Here is a 23,923-nt window from a genome sequence, read left to right as displayed (position 1 = left end):
TACTGTGAGCACATTTCATAATCGGGAAAAAAAATCACCTCTCATGGAAAGATAGCCTACATGAACTAAATTATGCATTGTATTGGGCTTCCCAGGTATCTCAGTGTTAAAGAGTTCACTTGCCAATGCAGGTGACACAAGAGTTCCATCCTTGGGTCAGGAAGATCCCCTGGAGATGGAAATGGCAAGCCACTCCAGTATTCTTGCCTGGAGAATTCTATAGACAGAGGAGCCTGATGGGCTATATAGTCCATGGGGTTGCTAAGAGTCAGACATGCACAATGCATTTTATTACCATGAAGGACACAATGCATTGTATTACCACAGAGGACAAATATTTATTGTACTATTTTTTTTGGATAAAGCCAGTTTTGGTTACTTATAAAGAAAAGATTGGTAAAAATAATGTGAAAATAATACTTTAACAAGGTCAATGTTGTTATTGTTTAGTTGCTAAGTTGTGTCTGACTCTTTTGTGACCCCATGGACTATAGCCCGCCAGGTTCCTCTGTCCATGGGATTTCTAAGGCAAGAATACTTGAGTGGGTTGCAATTGCCTTGCCCAGGGGATCTTTATGACCCAGGGATCAAACCCGTGTCTCCTGCATTGGCAGGCAGATTCTTCACCACTGAGCCACCTGAGAAGTCCAACAAGGGCAATAGAGAGCAGTTATTAAAGATACAAAGCCTTTAAGCCAGTAATTAGATTCCAGGATCAAAGTCATTTCAGAAAATGTCTTTTGTTTTATAGGCAATTTTCCTTTTCACAGGTTGATTGCTCTGTCTTAAGGTGTCTTAAAAAAAAGAGAGAGAGATAAAGACCTACAGGAATACCTTCTCTCCAGCCTCTCTTTTGTCTGTGAACTTGAGGTTCTAAAGAATGATATAGGGTCATCTCTGCTCTCATCTCCTCATTCAGTATCATTTCTCATGTACAGTGTTGTTTTTTTTTTTTTTTTCTGTTATTTAATTCTGTCTACTTTTCACTTATTTAGTCTGTGGGGAATTTTCTTTTTCTTCTCAATTGTTAATTTTGGAAATGAAATGCATTGTCAAAAGCTGCACACAAAAATGCAGCAGAGATCTGACTGCAGACAGTGTAGCCTGTGGGCATGGCTTAAACTGTTACCAGTGTGAACTACACTGAGACTCAGAAGCAGAGGGCTTTTACTGCAAAGATTTCTGATTTTTTTTTTTTCTTTTCTGCAAACTTATCTTATAAATGTGCCCTTCTGGGTTTAACTACATAATTTATCCCCAGAAACTATTTTTCTCTGAAAACAGGGTCACATTTTAACAGTGATTGTGAATTACTTTGAAAAGATTTTGTGAAAGGTTCTGTTTCTTTGCTATGGTAAGCTAGGCCAAGCTTGGGTTTCTGCCATGTGCTTACTAGCACATGGTTAGTTAGTGGTCATAGTCAGAATGGTCACGTAATTTTGCATGACATATAGAAGGACAGGGATAGATGCTATTTTATTTTATTAGGAAATAGTCTCTTAAAGAGGAGAGAAAATGCTAGTTTTGCTGATTTCCAATCCCAGCTCTGCCACTTGTAGTTCAATTATCTTGAAGTTGAAGTTGGAGGCGTCCTGTAGGTTATTGGAAGTAAGAGTTTGGTGTTTGAGGGAGAGACCTGGGATGAGCATGGAGCCTGTGTACCCTTCACTGAGCAGGTAGTAGCTGAATCTGTGAAGATGACAAGATTGCCCAGAGAGAGGGAAGCATTTTTAGGGGCTAATATAAGAAGACTTGATATCAGAGAGAAAGCAGAGAGAGAAGGGGAGGAGAGGAGACATACAGTGAACAGCAAAGGAGAAAGAAGGAAGTAGGTTGGGGAATCAAGGAAGGACAGATCTGCTCAGTGCAAATGAGAAGGTGAGTCTGTGAAAACTTGTTGGTTGATTTGGAATCAGGAGGTGTTGGTGACCTGAGAAGCAGGTTTCAGATGTGAGGAGGACAGAGTGCAAAGGCCTGAAAATCCAGGAGGTATGGAGGGATTGAGGTGAAGACAGGCTACTCCTGGAAGGAGTTTGATTGAAGCAGGAGAAAGGCCCATCTGGAATGTAGGGTTGAGGAGGTATTGCTGGTTGTTGGGGTGTACAGTTCGTGAGTGCGTGTGTGTATGTGAGGTGGTGGGTGGTATTTCTCTCTCTCCCTCCTTCCCTTCAACAAACAGTGATTAGATTTGAGGTCCTGAAGAACGGGGGTGAGCCAGACCCCTCCCGTCATGGGTGGTCTCCTCCAGCCTCCCTTCAGGAGGGAGACATCCAGAGATTCACCCCTTGCTGCCGTTGGAATCCTAATTGTGGGAGCTCTGTGGAGGAAGTCCTGGAAGGCAAACTGGATGTGGAGGCTGGAGGCAGTTAGGGAGCCTGGTCCAGGCGGTGGGTGGAGCTTCTAGGAGGTGACCTTTGATCCCGGATGAAAAGAAAAGGCTGCTGTGGATGGTGGGGCTGGAGGTGCTGCTGGAAGCAGAGTTCCTATGTGGGAACCTATCTTTCTCTCCCTTCACCAACTGAGAGGAGGGAAGGAAAGGGGCTGGAAGGGGGGTGTTCAATTTTGTTTTAAAGGATGTAGTTTGTGCCAAATATTTTCCACTCATTTTTGATGATTCTGCTTATCCTTGGTGTATTTGATAAACCTTGGAAGATTCTTGATCATTTTTATTTTCATTACTTCTAAAGTATTTATTTCATATACTTTTCCTCATTTAATTCTTTCTCATTCCCTTAAATGATATCTCAGATAATTTATTTAATATTTTGTAATAGTGATGCCAAGTGTGGCTAAGAGAAACCCTGAATTCTGAGTAGTGTTCCATGCTGCAGGACAGTTCATCCACTCAAACAATGTCACTCAGAGACCACATCCCAACAGAGGGCGATCATGCGTGTGTGCACCATCCTGTACACTGACTCTTACAGCTACCAGAGAAGTTGCCTGTTCAGTCACAGTATAGTTGTTGGGCAAATTGGAGCTTTTCACCATTTGAAAAAGGGTGAAGGAAAAGCAGCCTAAAAAAATCAGTTTATATAGTGTGATTCCACCTGATAATCATTTATGATGTCCACAGTTTTAAAATATAGTGACGTGGGAAGCCCTGCAGTCCCCCTTTCCAAGCTTGAATTCCAACTTTCCTTCCCCACTCTGCCCTACAAAGCCAGTCTCCTCTCAGTAAAATAGAGAAAATACTACCAACTCCATAAATGTTGTGGGAAGACAAAATGAAGTTGTTTTAATATTATTCTTTGCATAACATCTAAATGAATGTTGAGCACTAAGTAATGGGTAAAAGAAAATGAAGTCACTCAGTCATGTCCGACTCTTTGCGACCCCATGGACTGTAGCCTACCAGGCTCCTCTGTCCATGGGATTTTCCAGACAATAGTCCTGGAGTGGATTGCCATTTCCTTCTCCAGGGGACCTTCCCAACCCAGGGATCGAACCCGGGTCTCCCACATTGTAGATAGACGCTTTACCATCTGAGCCACCAGGGAAGTAATGGGTAGTTATTTTTAAAACACCGTATGTATTTTTAAGTGAGAAAAGTTGTCCGATGACACTGGCATTATGTTGCATTAAATTTATTGTCAGACAGTTTCCAGGTCCATAAGTATCATCTCATGAGTTTGTATTGCAGAGAATCTAGGTTTGTAATTCTTGAAGATCTTAAGGGACACTTTCTTATGTAGATTCACAGAATAAAAATCAGTTGTTTTCAAAACTGACCATTGGGCACTAAACATTTCAAATTAACGTAATTTTCATACAATTTTCCAAAGTCCCAAATAACATTGAGTAAGGAGTCTCAATTATGCATTGTTTTTGTCATTGAAATCATCACCTCCAAGAAGTCTTCCTATAAATAAAACAAGTGAAAATGAAGGTAAGATGTGGAAGTTAAGTTTAGGCATTTTAATTATCCTTCAATTAAAAATAAATAAATTTAAAAATACCCAAAAAAATCACTTATTAAATTTAAAAAAAGGGACTTCTTTGAGCATCAGAATATACAGCTGCCCTCAGCAAAATGCTTTAATTTATTGAGAAAAATTGAATTGCAAAAATCTTCCTTCCTCACACACACCTCATTCTGGAAGAGAAAACAACAACAACAAAGCAACAGCTTGGCTGAGCTTAAATAACTGAATCCTCAAGTCCTTCCCCCCTTCATGGATCACAGCCTTGTCCTGGTAAAGGGGCTTGTGTAACTTAATGAAGCTATGAGCCATGCCATGCAGGGCCACCCAAGACAGATAGTGGAGAGTTCTGACAAAATATGGTCCACTGGAGGAGGAAATGATAAACCACTCCGGTATTCTTGCTATGAGAGCCCCGTGAACAGTATGAAAAGGCAAAAATATATGACACTGGAAGATGAGCCCTCCGAGTTTGAAGGTATCCAGTATGCTACTGGGGAAGAGTGGAAGGCAATTGCTAACAGCTCCAGAAAGAATGAAACAGCTGGGCCAAAGTGGAAATGACACTCAGTTGTGGATGTGTCTGTTGGCAAAAGTAAAGTCCAATGCTGTAAAGAATGATATTGCATAGGGACCTGGAATGTTAGGTCCATGAATCAATGTAAATTGAATGTGATCAAGCAGGAGATGACAAGAGTGAATATTTGTATCTAATGAATCAGTGAACTAAAATGGACGGGAATGGGCGAATTTAATTCAGATGACCATTGTATCTATTTCTGTGGGCAAGAATCCCTTAGAAGAAACAGAGAAGCTGTCATAGTTAACAAAAGAGTCTGAAATGCAGTCCTTGGGTACAAACTCAAAAATGACAGAATGATCTCAGTTCTCTTCCAAGGCAAACCATTCAACATCACAGTAATACAAGTCTATGCCCCAACTACTAATGCCAAAGAAGCTGAAGTTGACTGGTTCTATGAAGACTTACAATACCTTCTAGATCTAATACCAAAAAAAGATGTCCTTTTCATCATAAGGAATTGTAATGCAAAAGTAGGAAATCAAGAGATATCTGGAGTAACAGGCAAGTCTGGCTTTTGGAGTACAAAATGAAGCAGGGCATAGGCTAACAGAATTTTGTCAAGAGAACACATTGGTCATAGCAAACACCCTCTTCCAGCAACACAAGGGACAGTTCTATGCAAGGACATCACTAAATGATCAACACCAAAATCAGATTGATTCTGTCCTTTTCAGCTGAAAATGGAGAAGCTCTCTACAGTCAGCAAAAACAAGACCTGGAGCTGACTATGGCTCTGATCATCAATTCCTTATTGCAAAATTCAGGCTTAAATGAAGAGAGTAGGGAAAACCATTAGGCCATTCAGGTTTGACGTAAATCAAATCTCTTATGGTTATACAATGGAGGTGATGAATAGATTGAAGGAATTAGATCTGGTAGACAGAGTGCCTGGAAAACTATGAACAGAATGAACCGCTGCTGTTGCCATTTAGTCGCTTAGTTGCATTCGACTCTTTGTGACCCATGGACTGAAGTGCTCCAGGCTCCTCTGTCCATGGGATTTCCCAGGCAAGAATACTGGAGTGGGTTGCCATTTCCTTCTCCAGAGGATCTTCCTGATCCAGTGATCAAACCCACATCTCATGCATTGGCAGGCAGATTCTTTACTACCGAGCCACCAGGGAAGCCCAGTGAGCACTGTTAAGATCTTTTAATGATCATTCTGCTCTCTGAACTGAACAGGCTGTTATTCCCTAAATAGCTGGATATCTAGAACTAGACCCCTCATGGGAGAGACCAGATAGAACCACAAGAAACCCAACAGGGTTAGAAAATGCAGACAGAAGGGGAAATATATGATGTGTGATACAGTATCTATGTGTGATACAGTATCTATGTGTGATACAGTATCTGTATGTGATACAGTATCAGGCAGAAGTTAAAAGAAAAGACTTGGGGTCATAATGACTGAATTGTTTGAATTTGGGCAAATCAATAAGCCTTTCTGAGTATCAGTTTCCTGCTTTGCAAATGGAGAGGATAATCACTCCTCATACTGATGTGAGAATGAGATGATATAAAGCCTGTGAAATACTTGAGATTTGGACTCATAACAAGTCTTATGAAGTGTCATCCATTATTGGTATTTGGAAGCATGGCATAACCATTACTTCTTTGTTGGCTAGATCTAGAGAATTGTGGATCTCTGTGTTATGAGAAAACTTGTCATCATTTCAGTTCAGTCACTCAGTCGTGTTTGACTCTCTGCGACCGCATGATCGCAGAATACCAGGCCTCCCTGTCCATCACCAACTCCCGGAGTTCACTCAGACTCACATCCATCAAGTCAGTGATGCCATCCAACCATCTCATCCTCTGTCGTCCCCTTCTCCTCCTGCCCCCAATCTCCCCCAGCATCAGAGTCTTTTCCAATGAGTCAACTCTTCGCATGAGGTGGCCAAAGTACTGGAGTTTCAGCTTTAGCATCATTCCTTCCAAAGAAATCCTGTAGCCTCTAGCAATAAAGCAAAGTCTTATTTTTCAAGTTTTTTGGTTGGTCAGACTTTTAAACAAAACCATTAACATTTTCACAAGCATTATTTTCTTTTCTTTGCTGCTTTTTTATATATTTCACTTACAAATCATTTAGAAACCAGTGTGGCTTGTCATAAACAGCTGCTCACAACACAGCATCTTTTTGGAGGATGAAATATGCTCATGGGACTTCCTTCCATAGGTGGTTGGGACCTATCCTCTGCCTTAGTCATCCTGACAACCTAACCAGGCTACTTGCTTCCACCAAGAATGCTGACCTGGAGTGGACACAGTTCAACTTCTTGAGATTCATGAGTTTACAAAATACAGATTTTATACTTCCACTGGTATCAGTGTACCACTTCACGGTACATAAAATAGTGAATGTCAAATTGATCTTCTCTTCAGTCTATATTGAATAATCTTGTTTGGTTTTGTTGATTCAGAGCTCCAGCACTTTTCCCCTTAGTCTCCCATAAGTGCTTAGGAGTTTCAAAAAAGCCAGTCTTCACTCAGAAAAAGGATAACTTGAAAGAGAAAAACGACACAGAATAAGAAAAAAAAAAAAACACCTCTTTAAAATATATATTAAAAAAGAAAAGAAACATCTCAAAAAATATTACTTTCTGCCATGTCCCAAAATTTGTCAGTCTTTGGAAGGCTTAGAGTTTGGAAGATAATTCAGAGAGGACAAAACTGTAGTAGGCATGAAGTTTATTGGTCATATTATTTTAAAAGTGCATCTTCAAACAAAATAGTCCTCAGATGTGAATTTCACTGTGACCAAAGAAAAGCCACAGTCACTTTGGTACATGTGACCTCATCACCACATCTAAGAAAAATTGTATCTGCTCTGATACGTTCTTGGATAATACTAAACTATTCTAGTGGTTAGAATGAGAGGCCTGTTAGGGCCCAACTTCATGAGATTCTTAAGATTCTTTGGGCTCATCAATCTATGAACACCTCATCCCTCCTCCCCTGGCTGCTGGCACCCAGAGCACCTGATGGTAGTAATGATGGAGTTAGAGCTTCTATTGTTATGCATGAACTGGTTAACACTTTATGTGTGTGACCTCATTTAATTCCCATTACCATCTGTTCATGTTGTTGGTATATCCCAGTTTTTACTAAGATTAAGAATGGATGTAGAGTCTTACCCTCCCTGATAATATGCAGGAAGATTTGTTCTAAATCCTGTCTAAGCACAATACTGGGCTAGTGGAATATCCTGTCTAGGTGTAGGCTGTCATTCTCTGCAAACTAAAGAATTTTTCTGAATTGTAAAAAATCACCATTTTCTCTAAAGTGAAAGATTTCATCTAAGAATTTTTTTTTTATTAGTTTATGTGGATTCACAGACTTTGGATATAATTTTCCAAACAATGTGCTCCAAATGGGAAATATATAAAAATAATGATTCTCTTTATTTGGGGGGCAGTAGTACTTGAGTCACTTGCTTCTGGGACAATATGTTTCTTTCTGTATACCCATTATTGCCTCTGTGCCAGTGTGACAGAGGTGTAGAAACACTGGCCTTGGTGATATGGGCCATTATATGGGCCTGAAATCCAAGTAGATGGGGGAATTGTATGTGTAGCTTTAACTGGGTTTCTTGGAATTCCTGGGAATGTAGGAGAAAGAAATGAGTTTGGTTTCAGGAAAGGCATGTATATTGTACAACAGAATCTTTTGTTTCCTTCTTCAAATGACTTTTTGTTGAGATACTATTTTCATCTTCTGCCAACTTCTATAAAGGGTTTGAGATAGCTGGCAATAAAAGATTCAGAAATGTATATTCATATAACTGTAAACACATACACTGTTTCAGTTCAGTTCAGTTCATTCTCTCAGTTGTGTACGACTCTTTGCAACCCCATGAATCGCAGCAAGACAGGCCTCCCTGTCCATCACCAACTCCCGGAGTTCACTCAAACTCACGTCCATCGAGTCAGTGATGCCATCCAGCCATCTCATCCTCTGTCGTCCCCTTCTCCTCCTGTCCCCAATCCCTCCCAGCATCAGAGTCTTTTCCAATGAGTCAACTCTTCGCATGAGGTGGCCAAAGTACTGGAGTTTCAGCTTCAGCATCATTCCCTCCAAAGAAATCCCAGGGCTGATTTCCTTCAGAATGGACTGGTTGGATGTCCTTGCAGTCCAAGGGACTCTCAAGAGTCTTCTCCAACACCACAGTTTAAAAGCATCAATTCTTTGGTGCTCAGCTTTCTTCACAGTCAAACTCTAACATCCATACATGACCACTGGGGAAAAACCATAGCCTTGAATAGACAGACCTTTGTTGGCAAAGTAACTTCTCTGCTTTTCAATATGCTATCTAGGTTGGTCATAACTTTCCTTCCAAGGAGTAAGTGTCTTTTAATTTCATGGCTGCAATCACCATTTGCAGTGATTTTGGAGCCCCAAAAAAGAAAGTCTGACACTGGTTCCACTGTTTTCCATCTATTTCCCATGAAGTGATGGGACCAGATGCCATGATAATATATATATATATATATATATATATATATATATATATATATATATATATGATATTCAATCCACAATGAGGGTGGCTATAGTATTACCTACAAGTAGATGTCAGAGACAACCACTTTAAATTATTTCTGAATTTAGTGGCATGAAATCTGAGGTATGTAACCTAACTTTGGAGCTCTGAGAGTGTTAATAATGGGTCTTCTTCTTAAAGAGATGGGATTACCAGAGCATCTGACTTGCCTCTTGAGAAACCTATATGCAGGTTAGGAAGCAACAGTTAGAACTGGACATGGAACAACAGATGGTTCCAAATGGGGAAAGAACATGTCAAGGCTGTATATTGTCTCCCTGCTTATTTAATGTATATGCAGAGTACATCATGAGAAATGCTGGACTGGATGAAGCACAAGTTGGAATCAAGATTGCCCGTAGAAATATCAGTAACCTCAGATATGCAGATGACACCACCCTTATGGCAGAAAGTGAAGAGGGACTAAAGAGCCTCTTGATGAAAGTGAAAGAGGAGAGTGAAATATTTGGCTTAAAACTCAACATTCAGAAAGCTAAGATCATGGCATCTGGTCCCATCACTTCATGGGAAATAGATGGGGAAAAGTAGAAACAATGTCAGGCTTTTATTTTTGGGGGGCTCAAAAATCACTGCAGATGGGGACTGCAGCCATGAAATTAAAAGACGCTTACTCCTTGGAAGAAAAGTTATGACCAACCTAGATAACATATTCAAAAGCAGAGACATTACTTTGCCAACAAAGGTCTGTCTAGTCAAGGCTATGGTTTTTCCAGTGGCCATGTATGGATGTGAGAGTTGGACTGTGAAGAAGGCTGAGCGCCAAAGAATTGATGCTTTTGAACTGTGGTATTGGATAAGACTCTTGAGAGTCCCTTGGACTGCAAGGAGATCCAACCAGTCCATTCTGAAGGAGATCAGCCCTGGGATTTCTTTGGAGGGAATGATGCTGAAGCTGAAACTCCAGTACTTTGGCCACCTCATGCGAAGAGTTGACTCATTGGAAAAGACTCTGATGCTGGGAGGGATTGGGGGCAGGAGGAGAAGGGGACAGAGGATGAGATGGCTGGATGGCATCACTGACTCGATGGAAGTGAGTCTGAGTGAACTGCAGGAGTTGGTAATGGACAGGGTTGCCTGGCGTGCTGCAATACATGGGGTCACAGAGAGTTGGACACGACTGGGTGACTGAACTGAACTGAACTGAGACAGCAGATTAAAAAGCAGAGACATTACTTTGCAGACAAAGTTCTGTCTAGTCAAAGTGATAGTTTTTCCAGTAGTCATGTATGAATGTGATAGTTGGACTATAAAGAAAGCTGAGTGCCAAAGAATTGATGTTTTGAACTGTGGTGTTGGAGAAGACTCTTGAGAGTCCCTTGGACTGCAAGGAGATTCAACCAGTCCATCCTAAAGGAGATCAGTCCTGAGTGTTCATTGGAAGGACTGATGCTGAGGTGGAAGCTCCAATACTTTGGCCACATGAAACAAAGAACTGACTCATTTGAAAAGTGCCTGATACTGGGAAAGATTGAAGGCGGGGGGAGAAGGGGACAACAGGGGATGAGATGGTTGGATGGCATCATCAACATGATGGACGTGAGTTTGAGTAAACCCCGGGAGTTTGGTGATGAACAGGGAGGCATGGGGTGCTGCAGTCCATGGGGTCTCAAAGTGTCAGACACGACTGAACGACTGAACTGAACTGAACCAAATGCATACCTAAGGAAAAAGTGTTGGCTCAGCTTCTTTGGAGCCCTTCATTTTGATTTTACCTCTGCTTCCCAGGTTATCTTCCAGGCTGGGTTAGTCTTAACAGGCCTTCACCTGGGGAAAGCCAAATTATTGAACCTGATGAATGTTGTCCATCAAATGATGTGAGTCTGCTCAGTTCAGTTCAGTTCAGTCGTCAGTTGTGTCCGACTCTTTGAGACCCCATGAACCGCAGCACACCAGGCCTCCCTGTCCATCACCAACTCCCGGAGGTTACCCAACTCATGTCCATTGAGTCAGTGATGCCATCCAACCATCTCATCCTCTGTTGTCCCCTTCTCCTCCTACCGTCAATCTTTCCCAGCATCAGGGTCTTTTCAAATGAGTCAGCTCTTCGCATCAGGTGGCCAAAGTATTGGAGTTTCAGCTTCAACATCAGTCCTTCCAATGAACACCCAGGATTGATCTCCTCTAGGATGGACTGGCTGGATCTCCTTGCAGTCCAAGGGGCTGTCAAGAGTCTTCTCCAACACCACAGTTCAAAAGCATCAATTCTTCGGTGCTCAGCTTTCTTTAGAGTCCAACTCTCACATCCATACATGACTACTGGAAAAACCAAAGCCCTGACTAGATGGACCTTTGTTGACAAAGTAATGTCTCTGCTTTTTAATATGATGTCTAGGTTGGTCATAACTTTCCTTCCAAGCAGTAGTGAAAGTGAAGTCGTTCAGTCATGTCTGACTCTTTGTGACCCCATGGACTGTAGCCTACTATGCTCCTCTGTCCATGGGATTTTGCAGGCAAGAGTACTGGAGTGTATTGCCATTTCCTTCTCCAGAGGATCTTCCTGACCCAGGGATTGAACCCAGGGCTCCTGCACTGTAGGCAGATGCTTTACCATCTGAGCCACCAGGGAAGTCCTAGAAGTAAGCATCTTTTAATTTCATGGCTGCAGTCACCATCTGCAGTGATTTTAGAGCCCCCCAAAATAAAATCAGCCACTGTTTCCACTGTTTCCCCATCTATTTGCCATGAAGTGGTGGAACCGGATGCCATGATCTTAGTTTACTTAATGTTGAGCTTTAAGCCAGTGAGTATGCTAAAAAACTGTAATTTGAATTTTTTATTGACATTTTAGCAGGTTTTTATGACATTGGAGAAGGCAATGGCACCCCACTCCAGTACTCTTGCCTGGAAAATCCCATGGATGGAGGAGCCTGATAGGCTGCAGTCCATGGTGTCGCTGAGTCGGACATGACTGAGCGACTTCACTTCACTTATGACAATCAACAATGGCGAGCCAGGTGACTTAAGACCAGACTTAGAAGGAGCTGGCAGAACCCCTCCCCATGAACATGAAGGTTGTAGCAGGTGGAATTCATGCTTAATGCAGTGGCTGTAAGCAGTTGTTCATCTGTAGGTCTAATAGGAGAGAGGTCAGTCAGGGCTATTTTTTTCCACTAATGACTGGGAAGTATTGCTTCAGAATCCCATCCTCTTCACTCTGGGTTTTATTTTGGTACCACAGCAGATGTGCGAAAAAACAGGAAAAGCACATGGGTCTCCATCCAGATAATATAGTCTGGTTCCCAAGGGCTCCTGGACACCAAGTCACAGTTCTGGACGTTTCCTTCTCCTTCCAGGCTCCTCTTGCCTGTGGCCAAGACTCTAGGATTCCCTGAGTACAAACTGCTCCTGCCTTTCTCCTTGACCTGCCATCCTTCCTGGGAACACTTAGGACAACCACTTACCCTCCAATCTTTATGCCATATCTATAAATGAAAATGAAGTTCTTACTTTTCTCATTCACAAGATGGTTGTGAAGATCCTCTGAGAAAACTGATCAGGAAGAGCTGTGAAATGATAACCCAAGTCTCTGTGATACAGGCATGACCACCCCTAACCCATCCCTCAGAGACGCACCTGGGCCAGCTGCCCTGGGTGACAAGGTGGGGAGGCCCTGGGGTGGTGAGCATGGATGCAGGTGCTTGTGCTGAGAGTACCCAGAACAACCAGTGTTAACTCAGACAGGCATCTTAACTTCTCATCTCAGCTCCTTTTTGGTCAAAATTTCCATCAATTGTAGTTGCTGCCTGCAAGTTTTCTTGCCACTCTTTCTATTTGTTCAACCAGCCTGTAAAATTTGGCCATAAGTCTCTTCTTAGAATTGTATAAATGTGTTCCTGAATTCTTCTCTGTGTTTCCCCAGCACTCTCTGCCTTGTGCAAATCACCATGAATTCATATCCACCTGAGATCATAAGCTTCGGAGGCCTTGGCCCAGACTGAACCTGCACATCCCCACCACCACTCCCCACTGTCATAATAGGCAGGCAGTGTTGATTGCATTCTTAAATGTTGATTGCATTCTTAAAAAGTAAGGGTATCATACTTTTCCTGATGAAGATGGATGCTTAAAGCAGCAACAACCAATGATTTTGTTTTCTCTTCTACCTGCTCTCTCTTTTTTTGACCAAGATAGAATAATCTCACGGGATAATGTGATGATTAAGAAAATGCTCATGGAGCTCTTAGCCCATTGTCTTACGTACAGTAAACACTTGGTAAATGGAATATGTCATTGTTACAATCATTAATCTTTGGAACAGGCATTTTAAATACTTACTATAATGATAGAAAGATGGCTGTATGTTGGGGGCAAGTTTATATATGTCATAAAGACTCATGACATGGACTTCCCAGTTTCGCAACTTAGGCTTTGCAGCATTCATCAAGTTGTTTTTCGTCTCCCTGTGCCTCACTCTCTCCATCTGTAAAATAAGACAATACTGTTACTAGGTAGAGCTATTGTGAGGATTAATGAGTTAATACATGTGAAGGTATGAAGGTATAGCTCTGTATACAGTGAACACGCAGTAAGTATTAACTATGAATAGAAAATCTTGAAGGAGAAATTCCTACTTCCAAAGGTCAACATTTAAATTTTGTCCTACTTTTCTGGACACAGACTTTTTATTTAACCACGTCTTTATTCCTCCATGTATGCTGAGGCATCTGGATTCCTCACCTGTGATGCCTGCTCGCTCATCTCTCTAGTAACACCTGCTGATTCCTGATAGTTTGGGATTCAGCTCCTACTCTCTGAGCCTCAAATATTCTCATCTGTTAAAAGTAGTAATGCCTGCCTCAAAGGGCTACTGAGTGTATTACAAGTGCGGATACCTAGAAAATTCTTATCATCCTGTTTGGCATATGCACTAAATATCATGAGGACCACCTATAATTGTATTTATTTGGAAGAGAAAGATTCCCTGCTGTCCCAACAAATCTTTTTGAGGAAAGGAGTTTAATCCTAATAGAACAAATCATTACAGTTTATCTTTGAAAAGTACCCTTCATAAGGAGGCCTCTGCATCTATTTTTGCTATTTCAGACTTTTCTTCTTGTGGTTGGTATGGCGGTCGTGATGGTGGCTGTGATTCCTTGGATTGCTATACCTGTGATTCCACTTGGCATCATTTTCTTTGTCCTCCGGTGGTATTTCTTAAGGACATCACGCGATGTGAAACGCCTGGAATGTACAAGTGAGTACTGGGGCTCTCAGGTTGGGATGGCAAAGCAGGCTGGCTTCCATTTATGCAATAATTAACCAGACCCCTGAAATTCTGCAGACTCTGTCTTCTGGAATTTCTCACAAGTCAACGTTAGATAATTGAATGTTATGGCCACTGTGAGTCAGCGTGGTTCTTAAGGCAAATAAACTGGTGGCAGGTCAGCTGCATCTTTGTATTTTAGCACAAGGAGAATGAATGTGAGCACCATGAGGACAGGGACCATTTCTGTCTTGTTCATGACATATTTCCTAACACAGAGTATCCACTCTGTAAATACTTTTCTTAAAAATATTTTATCATGTTGGAACTAATATAGAAGGAAAATAGACAATTTTTTTCTCCTCCTGAAGTTACCAGAAATGACAAGGAAAGGAAAAGATTAGAAAAGTAAAGGAGACCTCATGAAATATATGTCAGAAGTGATATATTTGAAAAATACTTTTTTTCACATGTTCAAGTATGTTGAAGTTGTTAAATGTATTGAAAAGACATATGTTAGTCACTCAGTTGTGTCTGACTTTTTGCAGCTCCATGGACTGTCACCCACCAGGCTCCTCTGTCTGTGAAATTCTCCAGGCAAAAATAGTGGAGTGGGTAGCCATTCCCTTTTCCAGAGGATCTTCCCAGACCCAGGGACTGAATCCAGGTCTCCTGCATTGCAGATGAATTCTTTACTGTCTGATCCACCTGGGAAGCCCTATTGAAAGATAAGCCCTGTTATTTTCAGGTTTGCTCTTTATTATTACTAGTATTTGGGGTGACACCACACTATTTGTGGTCCTCCACTTCTTAAAGCTATTCATATAAACAATGCTGAAAAGAATCCCTTAAGAGGATACAAGATGGGCATCAGTTCAGTATTCATTTAGTTTATTACTCCATTCAGCTTCCTAGTTTTATAATAATGGGAACAGGGACTTTCCTGTGGTTCTGTGGTTAAGACTCATGCTTCTGCTGCTTCAATCCTTGGTAAGGGAACTAGGAACCTGCAAGGTGCATCCAAAAAAAAAATAATAATAATGGGGATCACATTTTATGAATAATCATTCTATTGTGCAGGTAATCACAGATGATGAAATAATTTATCTTATTATTAATGCACATATTTCATCAATATTAAAACTAATAAGAAAAGCAGAAGTATATATATTTTAACAGTTATAAAAACCATAGCCAAAAAGTAAGGTGGAAATATGTTCATATCAGAGACCTCAACCATAAATAATTATTACAAATTAATACTAACTTAACCTTCTAGAAACCAAGCCAAGAAGAGAATGTTGAACCTCATGGTTCTTTGTATCTACCAAGTGGAAAAAAATCTCAGTTATCCAGTCAAATGAGTTTTGTTTTTTTTTTTTTCACCGTGGCAGTTGCATGTTTTGTTTTTATAATAAACACATAAGATGCTTCCCAGTTGACTTCAGAATCTTCCTGAAATGCAGGAGACCCTGGTTCGAACCCTGGGTCAGGAAGTTACCATGGAGAAGGAAATGGCAACCCACTCCAGTATTCTTGCATGGGGAATTCCATGGAGAGAGGATCCTGGTGGACTACAGTTGATGGGGTCACAAAGAGTTGGACACGACTGAGCGACTAACAATTTCACCTTTTAAAGAGATATTTTCTAATTAGTTGCAAAAAGGATAGTGATCATCTATTTCATAAAAGCTGTAAAGAAAAATTTCAGTCATGAAGAGAACCAGCTAACCTTTGTAAGGTCCAGTTTTGTGAGGTATTTGGATGGATGGGGAGCAGTAGAGTCCAGGTGTGTGTGACATTCTGTTGATGTGACTTGACTGATGGAAGGACCTGGGGAGGCAGAAGAGGAATGATGAGCTCCATCCGGTCTTCTGTGAAGACAAGGCCTCAGATATTTTATGGTTTGAGGCTGCCCATGAAATGGGGTCATTCAAGAGTCTTTCTGAAAAGCAGCTCTATGGTATATTCAATGAGGGATTGTTCCAGAAGGAACACTTGACAGAGATTTTTGCCTGGGGAAGGGCCATTTCCCATCCATACGAAAGTGGAGAGAAGGGCTGCTCCTGAGGCGTTTTTGGAAAAGCAGTGCAGGATTTTCTCAGTATTTGAGCTGGAGAGTCTGAGAACTTTGGCATCATCTCTGTGGGATATGTGGATTTTCCTGCATCCTAGTACTCTGCAATAAGTTAGACACTAAATTCAATCGAGATACCACCTCCTACACACCCCAGGTAACCAAATGTGGTGGCCAGCTGATTAGAACTATTTATGTTCTCTGTAGGTGGTAGGTCTGTGCCTGAAATGATGACACCACTGTTTTCTCTAAATAGTAACGGAAAGTATGTTTTAGGGCTTCCCAGGTGGCTCAGTGATAAAAGAATCTGCCTGTCAATGCAGGAGATGCAGGAGAAATGAGTTCAGTCCCTCAGTTGGGAAGATTTCCTGGAAGAGAAAATAGCAAGCCAGTACAGTATTCTTGCCCGAATAATCCCATGGACAGAAGAGCCTGGTGGGCTACAGTTCATGGAGTCAGAAAGAGTCAGACACAACTGAGCAACTGAGTGAGTGAGAGTATATCTTCAGGTCACTACTGGAGCCACCAGCAAAAAGGACACCTGACTGCTATGACCAGAAGGCATAATCCTGCTTGCGCTGTGAAAAACTGCTGACGTCCTGAAGTTTAGTTTCAGATCCTACTGCCTAACTGCCTCTGGAAGCTTAGGTGACATTTTCATCTTAATGACATTTTCCAGCTAATTATAATAGGGTTTTCAGAGGCACATTTTTACAAAAGTGACCATAGCAATGGACAAGTACATAAAACCAAGGTGGTATTTTGTTGTCTTTCTCTAACCAGCTTTTTGCCTTTGGCAGTGGCTGAATGATGAAGCCATATCGAAACTCTGTCTGAAAGGTGCTAGGATCAACTAGTAAGGTCTGCTACAAGCATTGTTAGGGGAGGGTTATGATGTGTGTCAGGTGTATTAGGACCATGGATCATCAAGTCTGCTGTTTTAAGGAGTTCTCATACTAGATTCCCAGGAACTCTGTTCAACCTCGGATGCTTAATAAGATGTGCAGTAGTGATGAGGGCTGTTGGATGGTAACTGAGGGTTTCCTGAACATATATAACAAAGCGTGGAGAAAAATGCACATTGTCACATGCAGGCATCCTTAACCCTGATTATTCTTCCTCTGAGACACTGCTAGCATATTCAAAAGCAGAGACGTTACTTTGCCAACAAAGGTCTGTCTACTCAAGGCTATGGTTTTTCCAGTAGTCATGTATGAATGTTAAAGTTGGACTGTGAAGAAAGCTGAGTGCCGAAGAATTGATGCTTATGAATTGTGGTGTTGGAGAAGACTCTTGAGAGTCCCTTGGACTGCAAGGAGATCCAACCAGTCCATTCTGAAGGAGATCAGTCCTGGGTGTTCTTTGGAAGGAATGATGCTAAAGCTGAAACTACAGTAGTTTGGCCACCTCATGCAAAGAGTTGACTCATTGGAAAAGACTCTGATGCTGGGAGGGATTGGGGGCAGGAGGAGAAGGGGACGACAGAGGATGAGATGGCTGGATGGCATCACTGACTCGATGGACATGAGTCTGAGTGAACTCTGGGAGTTGGTGACAGACAGGGAGGCCTGGCATGCTGCGGTTCATGGGATCGCAAAGAGTCGGACACGACTGAGTGACTGAACTGAACTGAGACACTGCTGTTGTGATTAAAAGGAGAACCTTGGGATTAAGAAAGTTATGGCTCACACCCAGGTCTGTCACTTTGGTGGGTTAAAATAGTTAATCTTGGTCAGTGAGTGCTCTTAATCCCTCAGTCTCTGGAGTTCTCATGAGGATTTCTTGAACTGATGCTTGTAAAGTACTTGCTGGTCATGACCAAAGGCACTGGAACCTTGAACATGAGGCAATCAAGAACTTACTCACAACTAGCAGGTCTCACATAGCTTGAATGATCATCTGCAGCAGGGCTGTCAGCCTGGGGTCATCCTGCCCGGGAAGATCTGCCGTCCTGGGGAGGTTTGCCCCCAAGTGTCCTCAGGGTTGTGGGAAACACAGGCATCAGTCATGTGAACTATAGGGTTACACGTGTCTGTGACTGTGAGCTGACACCATGACTGGGACATAGTCTGCTTCAGGACAGCGAGCTCAGTGCTTGTGGGAAAAGTGTTACTTTGGGCAATACACCACCGGAACCTTGACATCCCCTCTCCCCCTGTACTAACTAACTTTCTTTGCAGACCCTCCAGTTCACTCATCCTGGCATCCTGCTCAGCCCTAAATGGGGTTTGAGAGAAGCAGGATAGACTTTTACAGGCCCAGATTCCCTCAGCCTGTAACTCTTGGGCATGAGGTGAGGTAGGTGATGGGGTGTTTGGTTCCCTGGCGTTCAAGGCTGAGATGACACCTGGTTTCTAAAATTGACCCTGCCCTCCATCCCTGCTGGAGAGAATCAGCTGCACTTTGATCTTCTGACAGGGAAGCAGGTGAGGGAGGCCACTCTGGAGAGTTCATTCCAGTACTCTTCCTGGGGGAACAGCCATGTCTGTTTCCTGCTCAGAAGCCTTGGCTGTGATGAATAGTGTTGACATAACCTCATTTGCTCAGGAAATGAGAGCCTGGTTCTAGTGAGTTGGAACTGGACTCTCACCATCCTTCTGACAGGGTGATGGGCCCAGTAATACCCCTGCATCATCCCTGTGAGCACCCTGCTTCCTGTCTGAGTTCTGGGGGTGGGTTAGGACACCTGCTAGTCTGAAGAAAAGGTCTGAACACAGTCCCTTGCCTTTATTATTTGGAGCATGAGCTCCATCTGAGTTTATGTTGCTCTTATAAGCAAAACGTTATAGGAAGCTAAAAAGTTAGTCACTAGAGTGAAGAGAGAGAGAGCAGTGTGGATGCGGGAGTGAGAACACAGGTACTCAACTGCATGAACAAAGGCACCACCGAGTCACTTTCAGCTCTTTGTGTGAACAAAGGACAAAGGGAAAGTGTGAGATCATGTCGCAGTTCAGAGATCCAGCAGGGCAGTTATGAAAGCATCCATCAGATTCCTGGAGCAGAAGTCAAGACCATTCAAAGGCCCCTCATCTTCCGGGTCCTGTGGGCACAAGGGTGGTGCAGCACTGGGTGCTCCATGACCCGCACAGAGGCTCCTGGCACAGGTGCAGGGGGAGGCCCAAGATGGGGGAGGTGGCAGACTGTCTGCTCCCTTACTCGTCTCACCCTGTCCTGGGTCTGGGTCTGGTCCAGTGTAGGGGATGTACTGACTCTATCCCAGCCCTTAGGTTACTCATCTAAGGTGGAGAGAACACACAGGTAGCTCATCAAATTCAAGGTGGTGAGGACTCTAATGAGGAATTAAATTTTAGAATGCTACTGATTCAAAAATTAGTTAACAATGAAAAAGAAAAAAAAATCACCATTTGAAGCAACATGGATGGATTTAGAGAATAATATTTCTTTTAAAAGTCAGAGAAAGACAAATATGGTATCACTTATACATGGAATCTAAAAATAATACAAATGAATCTGTACACAAAATAGAAATAGACTCAGAGACATAGAAAACAAACTTACCAAAGGGGATTGGGAGGGAGGGAGGAACAAAGTAGAAATATGCGATTAATAGACACACTACTATTTGTCAAATAGGTATGCAACAAGGATTTACTGTAAAGCACAGGAAATTTTATTCAGCATCTCGTAATAACCTGTAATGGAATATAATCAGAAAAAATAACTAAATGACTATACTATATATCTGAAACTAACACATTATTGTAAATCAACTATACTCAATAAATTTTGTAAAAGTTGTGAACAATTTCCACCTGGATAGATACCAGGAGAATTTGGAGGGAGGCGTGTTTGAGAGGACCTTGATGAGAGAACTGGTAAAGAATTTCTTTATCTAAATCTAGCTGTGAATGAATTTGGTCAAGCATAGTTTCAAAGAGAATCTTTCATTCCCAGGTCATTAAATTGAAACCTGATGTGAGCAGGAGTGAGGGTCACATGGAGGATTCCTATTGGTGGGAGGTGTCACCACATAGCCCAGGAGTCAGTGGGTTTCTTCGCATCCAGCCTCCCTGACTTTCTCTGTGGTGTGTCTGTCTCTGCTTCCCCAGCACGGAGCCCAGTGTTTTCCCACTTAGCATCTTCTCTGCGGGGACTCTGGACCATCCGGGCATACAAAGCTGAACAGAGGTTTCAGGAGCTGTTTGACGCATATCAGGATTTGCACTCAGGTCTGTAAGTTTTTGGAAATAATTTCAGATGGGATGTGCTGCCTTCTGAGGCCTGACCTCCCTTTCAGGTGGCCTAGTAGGCCAGCACCTCTTTCTGTGTCACCCCCATGTCCCCCTCTGCACACCTGCCTCCCCCACCCCTTCCTCTCAGCATCCCCTCTGTGCTCCCCTCTTCCCCATGACCCCCTGCTTTTCTCCCCTGACTGGCTTGCATTGTCCTTCCATCACTGTGCCCTGTGGACTTCTGTCTCTTTAGGGCAGGACTCAGAAAAATTTTGTTTTTTGCAAAGGTCCAGATAGAAAATATTGTAGGCTTTGTGTGCTGTACTGTGTCTGTTGCAACTACTCACCTTGCCTGTTGTAGCACGAAGACAGGCAAAGATAATACATCAGCAAATGGCGGTTTTCCAATAAAATTTTCTTTTCAGAACCAGGTGGTCGCTATTCTTGTCCCCCAGTCTGTATTTTGTCAACTCTTTTCAGAGCATGGAGGGTAGCAGATGTGATTGACAAAACTAATTTCCTGATTTGTCACCCACTTGATTATACTTTGTATCGGTGAAGTTGTTTTTCCTAGGTAGAAAATTTTGAAGATAAAATGGCATTTTGAAAACCACATGCAAATCCTGTTAGCTGATGGTCATGTAGATACTGACTCTTATGAATAAACACTGCAGGGCCCTGTGGTGAGTGCAGAAGGTGCTGGAAACAGTGAGAGCTGTGCCCTGTGCTGCCAGAGAGCTGGGAACAGTTGACATGTAAGAGGACGATCTTCACGCTGAGGCCCAGCACTGCAGAAAATGCACCAATGAGATGATTTTCTATCTTCTTTCTTGTTATCATATTTCTGTTGATAACCTGTGGATGGACATTTTCTTTTTTATTGTTATTATTATTACTTTTTAATATAAATTTATTTATTTATTATTTATTATTTAATTGGAGGCTAATTACTTTACAATATTGACGTTTTCAATGCAGGCTTCCTGGACTGATTCCTGTGTGTCCCATACCTTGTCTTGGGTTAGAACCTAGTTTTCTGGAATTTTCAGATTCCTTGAGTGTATGACTTTGCTGTCCTACCTTGTATAAAATCTTCTGTACCTCAACTGAGGAAGTGTTCTCCTTCATTAGAAACAGCTAACATGGTTTTTCTGTTTATGTATTATGCTTATTACTGTTCACAAATCCAGAGGCTTGGTTCCTGCTTTTGACGACGTCCCGATGGCTCGCTGTGTATCTGGATGTCATCTGTGCCATCTTTGTCACTGTTGTTGCCTTTGGGGCCCTGATTCTGGTAGAAAGTAAGTAAATATGTGAATATTTGTAGTATGTTTACAGTTTATAGCTTTGTAGTTATTAAACTCTTGCCATCTTGTCTAATATATACTGCTTGGTTCTAATGAATTACAGTGTCTGCAGCATGTGACTCCACTGTGTGGTCCTTGTGAACTCATTTGTATCATGATGAGCACTTTCATCTTTTTTCCATTTACTTATTTATTTACAGTAGGTTTTTGTTGAGACCTCTTTAAAATTTTTTTTGATTGGCGTATGGTTGATTTATGATGTTGTGTTAGCTTCAGGTGTACAGCCAAGTGAATCTGTTTTACATATATCCACTTTATCAAAGATTCTTTTTCCATACCCCATGGACACTGGGGTGCATGCATCTTTTTTTTTTTAGTAATTGCATTTTAATTAATATTTCAAATAAATTGTCCTTTAGAAAAGAATTTCTGTTTTGGACTTTCAGAATCTTTAAGAGCAAAGACCAGATTTGAAAGTGCCTCCAGCAGACCTGTGGTGTTTTGGGCCCCTGCTTTGGCTGGCTCGGACCATTCTTTTAAGTTTTATTGGTTTACACAGTTGTCTTAGTTTATGGTGTATAGCAAAATGAATCTGAAATATGTATACATGTATACACTCCTTTTTTGATTCTTTTCCTATATAGGTCATTACAGAGTTTGCTGTACTTTACATTTGTTTCTTATTAGTTATCTATTTTAATATTTTATATATAGTAGTATATATGTGTTCATCCCAGTCTTTCAATTTATCCCTCCCTTCTATTACCCCTGGTAAGCATAAGTTTATTTTCTACATCTGTGACTCTATTTCTGTTTGTAGATAAGTTCATTTGTTGCCTTTTGTTAGAATTCATGTATAAGCAATATCATATTCTATGTTTTCCTGTCTGACATACTTCACTTAGTATGAAAGTCTCTAGGTCTATCCATGTTGCTGCAAAAGGCATTATTTTGCTCTTTGTTATGGCTGGATAATAATCCATTGTGTATATGATAACACATCTTCCTTACCCATTGCTCTGTTGATGGGCATTCAGGTCGCTTCCATGTCCTGGCTATTGTGAGTAGAGCTGCAGGGAACATTAGGGTACATGTACCTTTTGGAACTATGGTTTCCTCTGGATAGATGCCCAGGAATGGGCTTGCTGGATCATGTGGCAGCTCTGGTTTTAGTTTTTAAAGGAATTTCCATTTCATTCTCCATAGTGACTGTACCAGTTTACATTCCCAGCAACAGTGTAGGAGAGTTCCCTTTTCTTCACATCCTCTCCAGCATTTATTGTTTGTAGACTGTTTGATGATGGTCATACTGACTAGTGTGAGGCGAGAGATGTTGACTGTCTTTTCATGTGCTTTTTGGCCATCTGTGTGTCTTCGTTGGAAAGTGTCTGTTTTAGTCTTCTGCCCATTTTTTGATTGGGGTATTTTTTAATATTGAACTGCATTAACTGTTTGTGTATTTTGGAGAGTAATCCCTTGTCAGCCACTTTGTTTGCAAATATTTTTTCCTATTCTGCAGGTTGTCTTTTCAGTATTGTTTATGGTGTTCTTTGCTGTACAAAATCTTTTAAGCTTAATTAGGTCCCATTAGTTTATCTTTTCGGAGAAGGCAATGGCACCCCACTCCAGTACTCCTGCCTGGAAAATGCCATGGACGGAGGAGCCTGGTAGGCTGCAGTCAATGGGGTCGCTGAGGGTCGGACACAACTGAGTGACTTCACTTTCACTTTTCACTTTCATGCATTGGAGAAGGAAATGGCAAACCACTCCAGTGTTTTGCCTGGAGAATCCCAGGGACGGGGAAGCCTGGCGGGCTGCCGTCTATAGGGTCACACAGAGTCGGACACGACTGAAGTGACTTAGCAGTAGCAGTTTATCTTTTATTTTCATTACTCTAGAAGGTTGATTAAAAAAGATCTTGCTGCAATTTATGTCAGAGAGAATTCTCCCTGTGTTTTCATCTAAGAGTTATATTTTGTCTGGTGTTACATTTATGTCTATAATCCATTTTGAGTTTATTTTTGTGTATGATGTTAGGGAGTGTTGTAATTTTATTCTTTTACACATGGCTGTCCA

General features: G+C 41.8%; 1 protein-coding gene across 1 annotated transcript in view; it reads left to right on the top strand.

Moving 5' to 3' along the window:
* Window positions 1-23,923, top strand: part of LOC147361939 (ATP-binding cassette sub-family C member 4-like) — a 185,959-nt gene that overhangs the window by 107,160 nt on the left and 54,876 nt on the right. Inside the window, 3 exon segments of the mRNA XM_086330259.1 lie at window positions 14,111-14,261; window positions 20,418-20,537; window positions 21,731-21,841. Coding sequence (XP_086186385.1) covers window positions 14,111-14,261; window positions 20,418-20,537; window positions 21,731-21,841 — 382 coding nt within the window.

The sequence above is a fragment of the Bos grunniens genome, chromosome 12 (assembly GCF_055505025.1).
Source record: "Bos grunniens cultivar Pamir isolate PY7600 chromosome 12, Bosgru_T2T1.0, whole genome shotgun sequence".
In the NCBI taxonomy this organism is placed as follows: Eukaryota; Metazoa; Chordata; class Mammalia; order Artiodactyla; family Bovidae; genus Bos; species Bos grunniens.
Note: the sequence above shows the minus strand (reverse complement) of the source record. Positions and strands in the feature narration are given on the sequence as shown.